The 20,292-nt window shown below is 44.9% G+C and overlaps 1 protein-coding gene across 1 annotated transcript in view; it reads right to left on the reverse strand.

The window, feature by feature from the left end:
- Positions 1-284: 284 nt before the first annotated feature.
- The window catches only part of LOC121554922 (DNA-binding protein SATB2-like), a 102,010-nt gene continuing 82,002 nt past the window's right edge, over positions 285-20,292 (reverse strand). Inside the window, exons 10-13 of the mRNA XM_045212029.1 lie at positions 12,153-12,236; positions 11,096-11,248; positions 9,892-10,086; positions 285-1,010 (exon numbers count right to left, since the gene is read on the reverse strand). Of these exons, the coding sequence (XP_045067964.1) occupies positions 351-1,010; positions 9,892-10,086; positions 11,096-11,248; positions 12,153-12,236 (1,092 nt within the window). The 3' untranslated portion in view covers positions 285-350. The remainder of the gene's footprint in view (positions 1,011-9,891; positions 10,087-11,095; positions 11,249-12,152; positions 12,237-20,292) is intronic.

The raw sequence follows: 20,292 nt of genomic DNA on the forward strand, positions 1-20,292 counted from the left end.
GTCTCTCATTGTCTAATCTATGCCTCTTTTCCCCTCTCCCTGTCTTTAGTTCCCATTCTCTCTCTCTCTCTCTCTCTCTCTCTCTCTCTCTCTCTCTCTCTCTCTCTCTCTCTCTCTCTCTCTCTCTCTCTCTCTCTCTCTCTCTCTCTCTCTCTCTCTCTCTCGTGTCTCATGTCTCGCGTGTCTCTCTCTCACGTGTCTCTCTCTCTCGCGTCTCTCTCTCTCGCGTCTCTCTCTCGCGTGTCTCTCTCTCTCTCTAGTGTCTCTCTCTCTCTCGTGTATCTCTGTCTCTTGTGTGTCTCTCTCTCTCCGCCCATCTCTTAACAGTGTCTCATCTAGTCTCTGGGTCTCTATCTCTGGAAGTCAGCCTGTTCTCTGGGGCTGGATGATGAGCTACCAGGGGGCAGGGAGCTGGCTCGGCCCCCACCCAGACTATGAGAATGCCCCTTTTCCTTGCCCTCCTCCATGGCTCCCATGCTGGTCACTGAAGGCTGGCCTGGGACCGGGGCCAGGGCAGGGGCTGACCCTCCTTCCCTCTCAGTAGTGGGGTACATCTCCTCGTGACCGTCCTCGCTGGACTCTGGGTCCTCTGAGCTGGAGAGGAGCTCCTCGTCTCTGTATTCGCTGACGTCCACACCGCCAGCCCCCTCCCCCAGCTCCTTCAGGCGGCCGTGGTGCTTGACATGGTAGCGCTGGTTCTGGAAGAACTTGATGATGGTGTGTTTGGGCAGGTCCAGCTGGGCTGACAGGGTGTGGATGGCTTCCTGGTCCGGGTAAAGACCCACGTCCTGGATGAAGCTCTGCAGGATGCCCAGGGCTTCTAGAGAGATCTTAGTGCGCGACCGTGGCTTCTTAACGACTGTGCCACCACCGACTCCTGGGCCGCCCGTGCAGCCACCACCACCTCTTTCAACGTTCTGTGACCCTTCGTCGTTACCCTGGACGGGCATGGGGTCCTCGTGCATGGGGGAGTGGTCATTCAGGGGCTGTGAGGGTTGTCTGTGCAGCGCCTGGTGAGAAAGACAGTACAGCTGATTAGTGGGGCTCAGTGACCCCTCATCAAAGCTACAGAGTAGAGAGCCATTCCACAGGGGTCAGAGGTCATTCAACAACAAGTTCAACAAGTTCAACAACAGCAATGCCCATTGGCTGAGCCATGTTCAACTGTGGTGCTCATTGGCTGAGCCCATGACAGAGCCAATCAGTGCTTCATATCTCAGATACCATCTCAGATAGACACTACTATGGCTACTTTTGACCTATGACCTGGATGTAAGATTAGTTCGTAGTAAAACTCCAACCACCTGCTCTGCCATCAATCACAGACCACCATCACTGTTTAACCAGACAGGGCCAGAACATAAACAGCTGAGGGGGAGAGGGACGTGTCTCTAGTCTCCTCTCTGGTTGGTTACGCTAACACCCACTGATCATTAACAACACTGGGGGAGATGGGCACTAGAGGAAGTCATTAAAGAATAGGTGATAGACTGGGGGAAGACAGGAGAGAAGAAGAGTGAGGGGGCGGAGGGGAGAGAAGAAGAGCCGAACGAGACGAGGAGTGAGGGGGCGCAGGGGAGAGAAGAAGAGCCGAACGAGAGGAGGAGTGAGGGGGTGCAGGGGAGAGAAGAAGAGCCGAACGAGACGAGGAGTGAGGGGTGGAGGGGAGAGAAGAAGAGCCGAACGAGAGGAGGAGTGAGGGGGTGCAGGGGAGAGAAGAAGAGCCGAACGAGAGGAGGAGTGAGGGGGGTGCAGGGGAGAGAAGAAGAGCCGAACGAGAGGAGGAGTGAGGGGGTGCAGGGGAGAGAAGAAGAGCCGAACGAGAGGAGGAGTGAGGGGGTGCAGGGGAGAGAAGAAGAGCCGAATGAGAGGAGGAGTGAGGGGGTGCAGGGGAGAGAAGAAGAGCCGAACGAGAGGAGGAGTGAGGGGGTGCAGGGGAGAGAAGAAGAGCCGAACGAGAGGAGGAGTGAGGGGGTGCAGGGGAGAGAAGAAGAGCCGAACGAGAGGAGGAGTGAGGGGGTGCAGGGGAGAGAAGAAGAGCCGAATGAGAGGAGGAGTGAGGGGCGCAGGGGATAGAAGAAGAGCCGAACGAGAGGAGGAGTGAGGGGGTGCAGGGGAGAGAAGAAGAGCCGAATGAGACGAGGAGTGAGGGGGTACAGGGGAGAGAAGAAAAGCCGAACGAGAGGAGGAGTGAGGGGGCTCAGGGGAGAGAAGAAGAGCCGAACGAGAGGAGGAGTGAGGGGGTGCAGGGGAGAGAAGAAGAGCCGAATGAGAGGAGGAGTGAGGGGGTGCAGGGGAGAGAAGAAGAGCCGAATGAGACGAGGAGTGAGGGGGTGCAGGGGAGAGAAGAAAAGCCGAACGAGAGGAGGAGTGAGGGGGTACAGGGGAGAGAAGAAGAGCCGAACGAGAGGAGGAGTGAGGGGGCGCAGGGGAGAGAAGAAGAGCCGAACGAGAGGAGGAGTGAGGGGGTGCAGGGGAGAGAAGAAGAGCCGAATGAGACGAGGAGTGAGGGGCGCAGGGGAGAGAAGAAGAGCCGAACGAGAGGTCAAGGAGGGTGGGTGGGACAGAGTCAAGGTTAATAAAGGTGAGAGGTGATTAAAGCCAGACCAGGGGAGTCAGTGGGGTTATAGACAGTGTTGTTGTCCGGTTGTCTTGTTAGATGGAAGAGGAGTGTCAGAGAGCCAGGCAGCAATTACATACTGTAGCTCTGTCCTGCTGGCTTTACGACGGGGCCCCCGCCCAGTCACTGTGCCTCTGCTCTGGAATGCTAAACTATAAATATGTGGTGCATTAAAATTAAAGGACCCACATAAAGATAATAGTCATTAGTTTTTTCTTCAATAATAACAGGGTATTACTTAAATAATATTGAGGGCAGGCCAGACCAAATTGCTCAGATTTCATTTGTGGGGGCCGTTTGAGGGTAGCAATTTACAGGAAGAGGTTGTTGATTTCCTCCCTCTCTTTTCTGTTGTTTATTATCTTCTTATTTATGTCTGTGTGAAACAAACAGACACACAAAGCGAGAGATTGAGAAAGAGAGTAAGAATGGTGACAGCTGTGGAGAGAGAGAAAGACAGGATGAAAATAGCTCTCCCTTTTGACCTAACGTCGACCACACACTCCTCACAACCTCACACACACACACCCCACACACTCCCACACATGGAGGTATTGAAACACTTAATATCTAAATTGATAGTGAAACATCGGGGAGTTACAAGCCCCTCCCTCTTCCACAACCAGGAACAAACACACACTCACGGAGGCCTGGTCTCCTTCATGCACTAATGATGATGTCCGTGGCAGCGGGAGAGAGCCTAGCCAAACACACAGAAACATACAGGGCTGACTGGTGGTTCCTTAATCCAGAGCTCGCTCTCTCTCTCTCTCTCTCTCTCTCTCTCTCTCTCTCTCTCTCTCTCTCTCTCTCTCTCTCTCTCTCTCTCTCTCTCTCTCTCTCTCTCTCTCTCTCTCTCTCTCTCTCTCTCTCTCTCTCTCTCTCTGTCTCTCTCTGTCGCTCTCTCTGTCTCTGTCTCTCTCTTTGCCTTTCACTCTCTCTCCTCTCACTCTCCCCCATCTCTCTCAGTCTCTGTCTCTCTCTCTCTCTCCTCTCCTCCTTCTCTTCTAATGAAGAGAGCCAGTGCCAAGCCAACATGACTCCAACCCCCAATCCTGCTAAGCCATGAAACCCCCTTCCTCCCTCCAGTCTTTCCCTCCATCCCCTCTGTCCCTCCATTCCCTCCCTCCCTTCTGTCCCTCCATTCCCTCCCTCCTCTCGTCCCTCCATTCCCTCCATCCCCTCCGTCCCTCCATTCCCTCCATCCCCTCCCTCCCTCCATTCCCTCCATCCCCTCCCTCCCTCCATTCCCTCCCTCCTCTCGTCCCTCCATTCCCTCCCTCCTCTCCGTCCTCTCTACCCCTCCATCCTCCCTAATTTCACCAATTTTCCAATTAACCCTCTACCCCTCCGATCCCTCAATTTCTCCACCCTTCTGTACCCTCTACCCCTCCAATCCCACAATTTCTCCACCTTTCTGTACCCTCTACCCCTCCAATCCCTCAATTTCTCCACCTTTCTGTACCCTCTACCCCTCCAATCCCTCAATTTCTCCACCCTTCTGTACCCTCTACCCCTCCAATCCCTCAATTTTTCCACCCTTCTATACCCTCTACCCCTCCAATCCCTCTATTTCTCCACCTTTCTGTACCCTCTACCCCTCCAATCCCTCAATTTCTCCACCTTTCTGTACCCTCTACCCCTCCAATCCCTCAATTTCTCCACCCTTCTGTACCCTCTACTCCTCCATTCCCTCTATTTCTCCACCTTTCTGTACCCTCTACCCCTCCAATCCCTCAATTTTTCCACCCTTCTGTACCCTCTACCCCTCCAATCCCTCAATTTTTCCACCCTTCTATACCCTCTACCCCTCCAATCCCTCTATTTCTCCACCTTTCTGTACCCTCTACCCCTCCAATCCCTCAATTTCTCTACCCTTCTGTACCCTCTACCCCTCCAATCCCTCAATTTCTCCACCCTTCTGTACCCTCTACTCCTCCAATCCCTCCATTTCTCCACCTTTCTGTACCCTCTACCCCTCCAATCCCTCAATTTTTCTACCCTTCTATACCCTCTACCCCTCCAATCCCTCTATTTCTCCACCTTTCTGTACCCTCTACCCCTCCAATCCCTCAATTTCTCCACCTTTCTGTACCCTCTACCCCTCCAATCCCTCAATTTCTCCACCCTTCTGTACCCTCTACCCCTCCAATCCATCAATTTCTCCACCCTTCTGTACCCTCTACTCCTCCAATCCCTACATTTCTCCACCTTTCTGTACCCTCTACCCCTCCAATCCCTCAATTTTTCTACCCTTCTATACCCTCTACTCCTCCAATCCCTACATTTCTCCACCTTTCTGTACCCTCTACCCCTCCAATCCCTCAATTTTTCTACCCTTCTGTACCCTCTACCCCTCCAATCCCTCAATTTCTCCACCCTTCTGTACCCTCTACCCCTCCAATCCCTCAATTTCTCCACCCTTCTGTACCCTCTACCCCTCCAATCCCTCAATTTTTCTACCCTTCTATACCCTCTACCCCTCCAATCCCTCAATTTCTCCACCCTTCTGTACCCTCTACCCCTCCATTCCCTAAATTTCTCCACCCTTCTGTACCCTCTACCCCTCCATTCCCTAAATTTCTCCACCCTTCTGTACCCTCTACCCCTCCATTCCCTAAATTTCTCCACCCTTCTGTACCCTCTACCCCTCCTTACCTCCGGCCACCTCTCTGCTGGAAGTTGTAATTCAACTGTTTTCTCTTTTTTCTTTTTTTCCTTCTTTCAGTTTCAGTTCATTGCATTAAAGAAAAAGGTTTTCTTTTAAAACGCAAATCAAGGCAAATTACAGAGATGCAGAACTATTAAATAATTATACTACATGAAATATTCAGACTAAAGCCTTAACGAGGACTGGTTCTCCTGGGGCCACGGGCAGACCAGGGGTGGGGTGTGTGTGTTTCGCTGTGTGTGTGTCTGTGTGTGTGTGTGTTGGGGCTGCCTGGGACAGTGGGCTGCCACCGGAGACACCATTAACACACAGATAAATACAGTTTTATGTTGGTTTTCTGCATGACTTCACCTTTCCTGTTAATCAGTGTGGTTTTTCTTCTCTCTCTCCTGTGTCGCCAGGCCTGGGGAGTGGATGAGTCACTGTGTGTGTGTGTGAGTGTGTGTGTGCGTGCTCATGTTCGTGTGCGGTGTGTGTGTGTGTGTGTGTGTGTGTGTGTGTGTGTGTGTGTGTGTGTGTGTGACTGAGCCTGTCTTCGTTGAATAGGTGTGTGACTTGAATACTGAGTTGTTTTACAGTAACTGGGATCATGTGAAAGTACAATATAGCTGCAAGTGTGTGTGTGTGTGTGTGTGTGTGTGTGTGTGTGTGTGTGTGTGTGTGTGTGTGTGTGTGTGTGTGTGTGTGTGTGTGTGTGTGTTTCTGTGTTTGTGAGGGTGGCTGGCATACTGTATGACATTTTTGTGTGTTCAAGTGTGTGTGTGGAAATCTTTCCACTTATCTGTAATTAAACCATTAAGCTGGCTGTGGTTTACCGAGCTAAGAGCTGAACTCAGCCCCTCAAACTGACAATTAGACCATCAGAGGAACCAATAGGTTTATAAAAGTGTTAGCATGTGTAGATGAATGAAACGACATAACAAGACAGAGGGACAGCAGAAAGAATAGCGTGTGTGTTTGTGTGTGTGTGTGTGTGTGTGTGTGTGTGTGTGTGTGTGTGTGTGTGTGTGTGTGTGTGTGTGTGTGTGTGTGTGTGTGTGTGTGTGTGTGTGTGTGTGTGTGTGTGTGAGTGTGTGTGTGTGAGAGTGTGTGTGTGTAGAAAGAAGGGGGCTTGTTGCCAGCTCCCTATCTAGTCCAGCACTCTTGGGGTCTCAATCCACGGTGCAGGCAGCGCAGAGTCCAGGGCACACACAGTACCCACTACCCAGCAGAATTCAATTTAGCAAAAACAATTGAGAAATTATTCATAAGGGCAGGGCCTGCCAAATTAGCAGAGGGACGCACTTACTGCTAATCACATGGAGGTATAAGCAGAGCAGCAGATTGTGTACTGCTGGGGAGGAGAGCGAGAGAGCCAGAGTGTCAGCATCATCAGGGTCAGGTCAGTCATGGACAAAAGTAATGATGTCCCCACGGGTGTCAGAGGGGCTGAGTAGGTAGGGGAACACTGGACACACACAGGCTGAAAACACACACATACATACATACACACTTATGCATGCACGCACGCATGCACACACACACACACACACACACACAATGCCACCTGTGGATCTAATGGACAAGCACATACAGTATAGTACATGTCACATGGTACTGTAGATATGGGGCAGCAGGTAGCCTGACTGTAGGGCCAGTAACCGAAAGGTCGCTGGTTCGAATCCCCGAGCCGACTAGGTGAAAAATCTGTTGATGTGCCCTTGAGAAAGGCACTTAACCCTAATTGCTCCTGTAGGTCACTTTGGATAAGAGCGTCTGCTAAATGACTACAAAGTAAATGTACAAAAAAACTGGCATACTCTACACACACAGATAGTCATACACCCCCCGATTAGATACCCGATCAGCCATGATCGGACATGCTCAGACACCCGATCAGCCATGATCAGACATGACCGGCCATGCTCAGATACCAGATCAACCATGATCAGCCATGCTCAGATACCCGATCAGCCATGATCAGACATGACAGGCCATGCTCAGACACCCAATCAGCCATGATCAGCCATGATCAGCCATGCTCAGATACCCGATCAGCCATGATCAGACATGACAGGCCATGCTCAGACACCCGATCAGCCATGATCAGCCATGATCAGCCATGCTCAGACACCCGATCAGACATGATCAGCCATGATCAGCCATGCTCAGATACCCGATCAGACATGATCAGCCATGATCAGCCATGATCAGCCACGATCAGCCATGCTCATAATTAAAATGTTATAGTGCAGTGGTAAATTCATAATTAATTACCCTTGAGTCCTTTTGTTTTTGGGTTGTCCGATTTGTTCATATAATCCCCCAAAAGTACTTCTAATAACACATACAGTATGGTATAATAGGGGGAGAATAGTATAAAAATAATGTGTGTGTAGTGTACAGTGAGTGTATTTGTGTGAGTGACTGAGCTGAGTAGCAGCTGGGACATGTGTGGTCTGTCTGTGGTGACAGGCAGGGAGGCACGCTGGAGCCTTAGAGTTGTGTGTGTGTGTGTTTGGGAGAGGGGGTCCTGTGTTCTGTGTTGGATGTATCGTAGTGATATTGACACACTGTGGGTGGGTAGTCTCACCTTGAGAACTGACATGTCAGGGTGTGTCCCCATCCTTCCCCCTACCCCCTTACCCCCTCCTAATGGGGTATTTCCTCCCCACCACACCACACAACGCCTAACCACCAACAGTCTGTTTACGCCCCTGTGCAGGCGATCGGATCCTCACGGATAATATCTTTATATAATGGTCACTGGAGCGGCAGGTAGCCTAGCGGTTAAGAGCATTGGGCCAGTAACCGAAAGGTCGCTGGTTCGAATCCCCGAGCTGGCTAGGTGGAAAAATCTGCCGTTCTGCCCTTGATCAAGGCAGTTAACCCCCAACAACAACTGCTCCCCGGGCACCATGGACGTCAATTAAGGCAGCCCCCCATCTCTGATTCAAAGGGGTTGTGTTAAATGCGGAAGACACATTTCGGTTGAATTCATTCAGTTGCCAACTGACTAGGTGTCCCCTTTCAATATTGTAGTTATTACTAAGAATTTTGCATTTGTGTTAAAATGGTAAATAAATCCAAATAAGAGGAGGAATGAGAGGGAGAGAAACCTGTCCACTTCTGTCCACATGGTAATCCTGATATTACTGTGTTACCACAAAATGGTTGTGTGTGTGCAAGGCCCCGTATGCGCATATGTTCCGTTTTAATGCATAAATGCATGTGTCCTCAGTGATTTCCATCCAATAATGACCCTGGCTGGCATTGGAGAAAGTACATTTAATCAGCAAGGCCATCTCTTCATGTGCTCTAAACAGTGTGGGTGTTTGTTGAAGGTGGGGGTTGAGGGTGGGATTGAGGGTAGGGTTGAGGGGTCGTTGACGGTGGGGTTTGAGGGAGGGGGTTGAAGGTGTGATTGAGGGGGGTTGAGGGTGGGATTGAGGGGGGGTTGAGGGTGGGTTGAGAGATATGCAGGACAGGTATCACATGTAATTTCCCAGCAGCATGAGAGATCTCCAGTGTTGATCAGTTCTTCCCCAGGTTGGTATTTGGCTCAGCTACCTCTGTCTGTCTGTCTGTCTGGTATTGCTTATCTACTGCCGTGGAGACACACTGACAGTCTGATACAACAGCCTGGGGAAGAGGGTCATCAACCCCCCTCTGACTGACCCCAACCGCCACCCACATCACAGGGACAGGAGGAGGTAGAAAGGTTCCCCCAGCTGCCACCCACCTCACAGGGACAGGAGGAGGTAGAAATGTATTCCATCCAATAATGACCCTGGCTGGCATTGGAGAAAGTCCATTTAATCAGCAAGGCTGGACTACTGTACCTCTGTGTATGACGCTATATGCATTTGATATCATACCAAAGGATATTCTTGCTATTATCAATTCAAGTCTTCACTGACCATCCCTATGTGAGTACAGAGTTGTATCCAGCATAGCACTACATTTTTTTATTTGTATTAAAACAATTTAAAATAAGAAATTATTTGAGCAGGAAAGATATTACAATTCATACATATCAGACAACATCAATGCGGGGTAGAGAGCAGAAACCCAAGTCACATATTCGTAACAACAGCGTCCCTTCAAACACAGAGATCCACAAATAAACGGCAAGCGGTACCAGAGCACCAAGTCTAGGTCCAAAAGTCTCCTTAACAGATTCTACCCCCAAGCCATAAGACTGCTGAACAATTAATCAAATGGTCACCTTCAAATGGACTATTTACATTGACACCCCCCTTGTTTTTACACTGCTGCTACCCGCTGTTTATTATCTATGTATAGTCACTTTACCCCTACCTACGACTCAGTACCGGTACCCCCTGTATATAGCCTCGTTACTGTTATTTTATTGTGTTACTTATAATTAATGTTTTACTTTAGTTTATTTAGTAAATATTTTCTTAACTCTATTTCTTGAACTGCATTGTTGGTTAAGGGCTTGTAAGTAAGCATTTCAAGGTAAGGTGTTGTATTCGGCGCATGTGACAAATACAATTTTATTTGATAATGATCCATACCAAAAAGATGTTTAGACACCCATAGCACTAAGGTTAGTATCCAGGTTAGGTTAATCTGGTCCTAGATCAGCTGGTCTCACCTGTGGGTCTTGGGGCAAGTGTAGTACAGTGTGAACCCTCTCACTGTGATGGTGCCTGGACTCCTCTTCATACACCATGTCCCTCTCTGTCTGGGACAGGGTCAGGAACCTCCGGATGGTACACAGGTTCTCCCACAGAGTACGGTTCTCTGGGCTAGGGTTCTCCTTCCACCGCAGCAACTCACACAGCCAGCCCTGAGATTGGAGGGAGGGAGGGGAGAGAGAGGAGAGTGGGAGAGAGAGGGGGGAGGGGGAGGGAGAGAGAGAGACGAGAGACGGAGAAGATTTGATTATCTCTGCTAGAATGAGCTAGTCTTTGACACCAGCTGTTGTGTGCATCCAGACTCCACCAGCATGCAGTGTTAATAACCTGATCAGGTCTCCACCTCTCTCATCATCCCTCTCTCCTCTCAGCTGCAGCAGATGGGTGCAGTGAGCCATGATCCCCAGCCCAGCCCAGCCATCCCCGGACCCCCGGACCCCTGAACCTGGGAGACACAGCTTGATCACCACAAAACCTGCCACCCTGCCACAAACACGCACGCACACACACGCACGCGCACGCACGCACGCACACACACACACACATAGACTCGCACACAATAGTGTCACCGCTGTAGATATCCGTTTTCACTGAGTGACTCATATGCTGCAGCACCATCTCTTCATGTGCTCTAAACAGTGTGTGTGTTTGTTGAAGGGGGGGGATATGCAGGACAGGTATCACATGTAATTTCCCAGCAGCATGAGAGATCTCCAGTGTTCATCAGTTCTTCCCCAGGTTGGTATTTGGCTCAGCTACCTCTGTCTGTCTGTCTGTCTGGTATTGCTTATCTACTGCCGTGGAGACACACTGACGGTCTGATACAACAGCCTGGGGAAGAGGGTCATCAACCCCCCTCTGACTTTCCCCAGCCGCCACCCACATCACAGGGACAGGAGGAGGTAGAAAGGTTCCCCCAGCCGCCACCCACATCACAGGAACAGGAGGAGGTAGAGAAGTTATCCTTAACCACTTGACAAGGGCCAGATATGTTTTCATTCCCTTAATGGTTAAGGTTAGGATTTGGAGTTGGGTAATGGGATCCTAGATCGGTTGCTAAGGGCAACTTCTACCTCAAGCAGAGGGACACACTATGGCACAATATGTTGGGAACACTGTAGCAGGATAGGATCAATGTCATGGGTCAAACAGGCCTCTTACCTGGCTCTTGTTGGCAGCCACCTTGGCGAACAGCGCCTGAGACACCTTGGCCCTCTTCATCTCCTGCTGGATCTCATCATAGATACCTGATGTGATGTTGCCCAGAGACTCCAGCTTCAGGGGCAGGTCTGGGTTGGGTCCTGGCGGCTTGGGCTGCAGGGGAGGTGGGATAGGGACCAGGGAGAGATGGTCCATAGAGAAAAAAATAGTTATCTAACCATGAAGTTGTACCAGAATTTGCCTGAGTGGGTAACACTGCCAAATCTAGTCCACATGTCGCCACGCCAAAGACCAAAAGTTTCAACTAAGCATGACGGGTAATCAGTTAATGATGAGTCTACGTTTTTTTCTTCTTTTTTTAAACAGACATTATACACATAGACGTACATGTTCCGACATGGAGAATGTTTACAGATTAAAAGTAATTAAGCCATTCTCTCTCGTCTCCTTTGTACTGTAATCTCTGTTTGAATTACGCTGTATTTAATCTCACTATGTTCTCTTCGAAGACTTTGAAGTTATCTGTGCAGGTCCAGACTAGTAATCTGGCATTCCCAAGTATAAACGATGGCATCAAGATAAATATGTACAGACATAATAATGATGATACACAAATGCGTCTTCTCCCGAACAGAGAGAATACTCGTTTGCCCTGGTATGGCATCAGAGTATGTTATCTGTGATGGTCCTAAAAGGTTGTGTGGGGTTGGGAAGTACATCAAAACCAAGTGTCCCTATCTCTAACGCATGTTACTATGACAACAGGTTAAAGGCTGTGTCTCTATTGTAAACAAGTGAAGAGAGGTACAGAACTCTCTTACTTTAGAGTCAGTACTCCATTACCAAATTATACTGCATATACTGTAGCTACAACAGGAAGTAGCATTAGTCATGTACTTTGGGACTATTCCATTGGTTCCAAACTACCATACAAGCTAAATCAATCATAGCCAGTATTTGACATAAGTATTTCAGCCATGTCTGACCAAAATGAATTCTGTATGAGGTACATTCTGTAAACAAGTCAAAAGCAATTGTGGATGAATACACTGCTCACCGCAGAGGTTTTGGTCTTATTCTTCCAGATAGAAGCCCAGGTGTCAGGAGTTAGCTGTTCGTCCATACCTCTCTCCCACACCTTCTGCATGAGGTGGTATGGGACATGGTTAGTGATGGTCGGTCTAAATAAATCCTGTCAAACGTTTAACATGTTACCATCTATTCAGCTAACATCACACATACAACACACATAGACACAATCAATGAAAAGTATTTTAAAGTCTTTATGTGCCTTTTTTCAAGATATGGTTAGATATGGATAGATCAGTGTGTTTAGTACTATCCCCTTTCCCAGTCCCTTTTTCTAACCTTGACTTGAGAGACCGTCTGGTATAGAACGCCAACACTAACATCACAGACACACCAATACTAACATTACAGACACACCAATACTAACATCACAGACACACCAATACTAACATCACAGACACACCAATACTAACATTACAGACACACCAATACTAACATTACAGACACACCAATACTAACATCACAGACACACCAATACTAACATCACAGACACACCAATACTAACATCACAGACACACCAACACTAACATCACAGACACACCAATACTAACATCACAGACACCAACCAATACTAACATCACAGACACACCAATACTAACATCACAGACACACCAACACTAACATCACAGACACACCAATACTAACATTACAGACACACCAATACTAACATCACAGACACACCAATACTAACATCACAGACACACCAACACTAACATACCAGACACACCAATACTAACATTACAGACACACCAATACTAACATCACAGACACACCAATACTAACATCACAGACACACCAATACTAACACCACAGACACCAACCAATACTAACATCACAGACACCAACCAATACTAACATTACAGACACACCAATACTAACATTAAAGACACACCAATACTAACATCACAGACACCAACCAATACTAACATTACAGACACACCAATACTAACATTACAGACACCAACCAATACTAACATCACAAACACCAACCAATACTAACATTACAGACACACCAATACTAACATTACAGACACACCAATACTAACATCACAGACACACCAATACTAACATCACAGACACCAACCAATACTAACATCACAGACACACCAATACTAACATCACAGACACACCAATACTAACATCACAGACACCAACCAATACTAACATCACAGACACACCAATACTAACATCACAGACACACCAATACTAACATTACAGACACACCAATAATAACATCACAGACACACCAATACTAACATCACAGACACACCAATACTAACATCACAGACACACCAATACTAACATTACAGACACACCAATACTAACATTACAGACACACCAATACTAACATCACAGACACACCAATACTAACATCACAGACACACCAACACTAATATCACAGACACACCAATACTAACATCACAGACACACCAATACTAACATCACAGACACACCAATACTAACATCACAGACACACCAATACTAACATCACAGACACACCAATACTAACATTAAAGACACACCAATACTAACATCACAGACACCAACCAATACTAACATTACAGACACACCAATACTAACATCACAGACACACCAATACTAACATCACAGACACCAACCAATACTAACATCACAGACACACCAATACTAACATCACAGACACCAACCAATACTAACATCACAGACACACCAATACTAACATCACAGACACACCAATACTAACATTACAGACACACCAATACTAACATCACAGACACACGGCAATACTAACATCACAGACACACCAATACTAACATTACAGACACACCAATACTAACATTACAGACACACCAATACTAACATCACAGACACACCAATACTAACATCACAGACACACCAAACAATACACAGACACACCAATACTAACATCACAGACACACCAATACTAACATCACAGACACACCAATACTAACATTAAAGACACACCAATACTAACATCACAGACACCAACCAATACTAACATTACAGACACACCAATACTAACATTACAGACACCAACCAATACTAACATCACAAACACCAACCAATACTAACATTACAGACACACCAATACTAACATTACAGACACACCAATACTAACATCACAGACACACCAATACTAACATCACAGACACCAACCAATACTAACATCACAGACACACCAATACTAACATCACAGACACACCAATACTAACATCACAGACACCAACCAATACTAACATCACAGACACACCAATACTAACATTACAGACACACCAATACTAACATCACAGACACACCAATACTAACATCACAGACACCAACCAATACTAACATCACAAACACACCAATACTAACATTAAAGACACACCAACCAATACTAACATCACAGACACCAACCAATACTAACATTACAGACACACCAATACTAACATCACAGACACCAACCAATACTAACATTACAGACACACCAATACTAACATTACAGACACATCAATACTAACATCACAGACACCAACCAATACTAACATCACAGACAACAACCAATACTAACATTACAGACACACCAATACTAACATCACAGACACACCAACACTAACATCACAGACAAACCAATACTAACATCACAGACACACCAATACTAACATCACATACACCAACCAATACTTACATCACAGACACCAACCAATACTAACATTACAGACACACCAATACTAACATCACAGACACACCAACACTAACATCACAGACACACCAATACTAACATTACAGACACACCAATACTAACATCACAGACACACCAATACTAACATCACAGACAAACCAATACTAACATCACAGACACACCAATACTAACATCACAGACACACCAATACTAACATCACAGACACACCAATACTAACATTACAGACACACCAACCAATACTAACATTACAGACACACCAACACTAACATCACAGACACACCAATACTAACATCACAGACACACCAATACTAACATCACAGACACACCAATACTAACATCACAGACACCAACCAATACTAACATTACAGACACACCAATACTAACATCACAGACACACCAACACTAACATCACAGACACACCAATACTAACATCACAGACAAACCAATACTAACATCACAGACACACCAATACTAACATCACAGACACACCAATACTAACATCACAGACACACCAATACTAACATCACAGACACACCAATACTAACATTACAGACACACCAATACTAACATCACAGACACCAACCAATACTAACATCACAGACACACCAATACTAACATCACAGACACCAACCAATACTAACATCACAGACACACCAATACTAACATCACAGACACACCAATACTAACATCACAGACACACCAAAACTAACATTACAGACACCAACCAATACTAACATCACAGACACACACCAATACTAACATCACAGACACCATCCAATACTAACATCACAGACACCAACCAATACTAACATTACAGACACACCAATACTAACATCACAGACACACCAATACTAACATCACAGACACCAACCAATACTAACATCACAGACACACCAATACTAACATCACAGACACACCAATACTAACATCACAGACACACCAAAACTAACATTACAGACACCAACCAATACTAACATCACAGACACACACCAATACTAACATCACAGACACCATCCAATACTAACATCACAGACACCAACCAATACTAACATTACAGACACACCAATACTAACATCACAGACACACCAATACTAACATCACAGACACACCAATACTAACATCACAGACACACCAATACTAACATCACAGACACACCAATACTAACATCACAGACACCAACCAATACTAACATCACAGACACCAACCAATACTAACATCACAGACACACCAATACTAACATCACAGACACACCAATACTAACATTAAAGACACACCAATACTAACATCACAGACACCAACCAATACTAACATCACAGACACACCAATACTAACATCACAGACACACCAATACTAACATCACAGACACACCAACCAATACTAACATCACAGACACCAACCACTACTAACATTACAGACACACCAATACTAACATTACAGACACCAACCAATACTAACACCACAGACACACACCAATACTAACATCACAGACACCATCCAATACTAACATCACAGACACCAACCAATACTAACATTACAGACACACCAATACTAACATCACAGACACACCAATACTAACATATAATAATATAATAATAATAATAATAATAATAATAATAATAATAATAATAATAATAATAATAAATAATAATAATATGCCATTTAGCAGACGCTTTTATCCAAAGCGACTTACAATCATGCGTGCATACATTTTTGTGTATGGGTGGTCCCGGGGATCGAACCCACTACCTTGGCGTTACAAGCGCCGTGCTCTACCAGCCTGAGCTACAGAGGACCACATCACAGACACAACAATACTAACATCACAGACACACCAATTCTAACATCACAGACACACCAATACTAACATTACAGACACACCAATAGTAACATCACAGACACACCAATACTAACATCACAGACACACCAATACTAACATTAAAGACACACCAAAACTAACATCACAGACACCAACCAATACTAACATCACAGACACACCAATTCTAACATCACAGACACACCAATACTAACATTACAGACACACCAATACTAACATTACAGACACACCAATACTAATATTACAGACACACCAATACTAACATCACAGACACACCAATACTAACATCACAGACACACCAACACTAATATCACAGACACACCAATACTAACATCACAGACACACCAATACTAACATCACAGACACACCAATACTAACATCACAGACACACCAATACTAACATTAAAGACACACCAATACTAACATCACAGACACCAACCAATACTAACATTACAGACACACCAATACTAACATCACAGACACACCAATACTAACATCACAGACACCAACCAATACTAACATCACAGACACACCAATACTAACATCACAGACACCAACCAATACTAACATCACAGACACACCAATACTAACATCACAGACACACCAATACTAACATTACAGACACACCAATACTAACATCACAGACACACCAATACTAACATCACAGACACACCAATACTAACATTACAGACACACCAATACTAACATTACAGACACACCAATACTAACATCACAGACACACCAATACTAACATCACAGACACACCAACACTAATATCACAGACACACCAATACTAACATCACAGACACACCAATACTAACATCACAGACACACCAATACTAACATCACAGACACACCAATACTAACATTAAAGACACACCAATACTAACATCACAGACACCAACCAATACTAACATTACAGACACACCAATACTAACATTACAGACACCAACCAATACTAACATCACAAACACCAACCAATACTAACATTACAGACACACCAATACTAACATTACAGACACACCAATACTAACATCACAGACACACCAATACTAACATCACAGACACCAACCAATACTAACATCACAGACACACCAATACTAACATCACAGACACACCAATACTAACATCACAGACACCAACCAATACTAACATCACAGACACACCAATACTAACATTACAGACACACCAATACTAACATCACAGACACACCAATACTAACATCACAGACACCAACCAATACTAACATCACAAACACACCAATACTAACATTAAAGACACACCAACCAATACTAACATCACAGACACCAACCAATACTAACATTACAGACACACCAATACTAACATCACAGACACCAACCAATACTAACATTACAGACACACCAATACTAACATTACAGACACATCAATACTAACATCACAGACACCAACCAATACTAACATCACAGACAACAACCAATACTAACATTACAGACACACCAATACTAACATCACAGACACACCAACACTAACATCACAGACAAACCAATACTAACATCACAGACACACCAATACTAACATCACATACACCAACCAATACTTACATCACAGACACCAACCAATACTAACATTACAGACACACCAATACTAACATCACAGACACACCAACACTAACATCACAGACACACCAATACTAACATTACAGACACACCAATACTAACATCACAGACACACCAATACCAACATCACAGACAAACCAATACTAACATCACAGACACACCAATACTAACATCACAGACACACCAATACTAACATCACAGACACACCAATACTAACATTACAGACACACCAACCAATACTAACATTACAGACACACCAACACTAACATCACAGACACACCAATACTAACATCACAGACACACCAATACTAACATCACAGACACACCAATACTAACATCACAGACACCAACCAATACTAACATTACAGACACACCAATACTAACATCACAGACACACCAACACTAACATCACAGACACACCAATACTAACATCACAGACAAACCAATACTAACATCACAGACACACCAATACTAACATCACAGACACACCAATACTAACATCACAGACACACCAATACTAACATCACAGACACACCAATACTAACATTACAGACACACCAATACTAACATCACAGACACCAACCAATACTAACATCACAGACACACCAATACTAACATCACAGACACCAACCAATACTAACATCACAGACACACCAATACTAACATCACAGACACACCAATACTAACATCACAGACACACCAAAACTAACATTACAGACACCAACCAATACTAACATCACAGACACACACCAATACTAACATCACAGACACCATCCAATACTAACATCACAGACACCAACCAATACTAACATTACAGACACATCAATACTAACATCACAGACACACCAATACTAACATCACAGACACACCAATACTAACATCACAGACACACCAATACTAACATCACAGACACACCAATACTAACATCACAGACACCAACCAATACTAACATCACAGACACCAACCAATACTAACATCACAGACACACCAATACTAACATCACAGACACACCAATACTAACATTAAAGACACACCAATACTAACATCACAGACACCAACCAATACTAACATCACAGACACACCAATACTAACATCACAGACACACCAATACTAACATCACAGACACACCAACCAATACTAACATCACAGACACCAACCACTACTAACATTACAGACACACCAATACTAACATTACAGACACCAACCAATACTAACACCACAGACACACACCAATACTAACATCACAGACACCATCCAATACTAACATCACAGACACCAACCAATACTAACATTACAGACACACCAATACTAACATATAATAATAATAATAATAATAATAATAATAATAATAATAATAATAATAATAATAATAATAATAATAATAAATAATAATAATATGCCATTTAGCAGACGCTTTTATCCAAAGCGACTTACAATCATGCGTGCATACATTTTTGTGTATGGGTGGTCCCGGGGATCGAACCCACTACCTTGGCGTTACAAGCGCCGTGCTCTACCAGCTGAGCTACAGAGGACCACATCACAGACACAACAATACTAACATCACAGACACACCAATTCTAACATCACAGACACACCAATACTAACATTACAGACACACCAATAGTAACATCACAGACACACCAATACTAACATCACAGACACACCAATACTAACATTAAAGACACACCAAAACTAACATCACAGACACCAACCAATACTAACATCACAGACACACCAATTCTAACATCACAGACACACCAATACTAACATTACAGACACACCAATACTAACATTACAGACACACCAATACTAACATCACAGACACACCAATACTAACATCACAGACACACCAATACTAACATCACAGACACACCAATACTAACATCACAGACACACCAACCAATACTAACATCACAGACACACCAATACTAACATCACAGACACACCAATACTAACATCACAGACACACCAATACTAACATTACAGACAC

Source organism: Coregonus clupeaformis, chromosome 40 (genome assembly GCF_020615455.1).
Source record: "Coregonus clupeaformis isolate EN_2021a chromosome 40, ASM2061545v1, whole genome shotgun sequence".
In the NCBI taxonomy this organism is placed as follows: domain Eukaryota; kingdom Metazoa; phylum Chordata; class Actinopteri; order Salmoniformes; family Salmonidae; genus Coregonus; species Coregonus clupeaformis.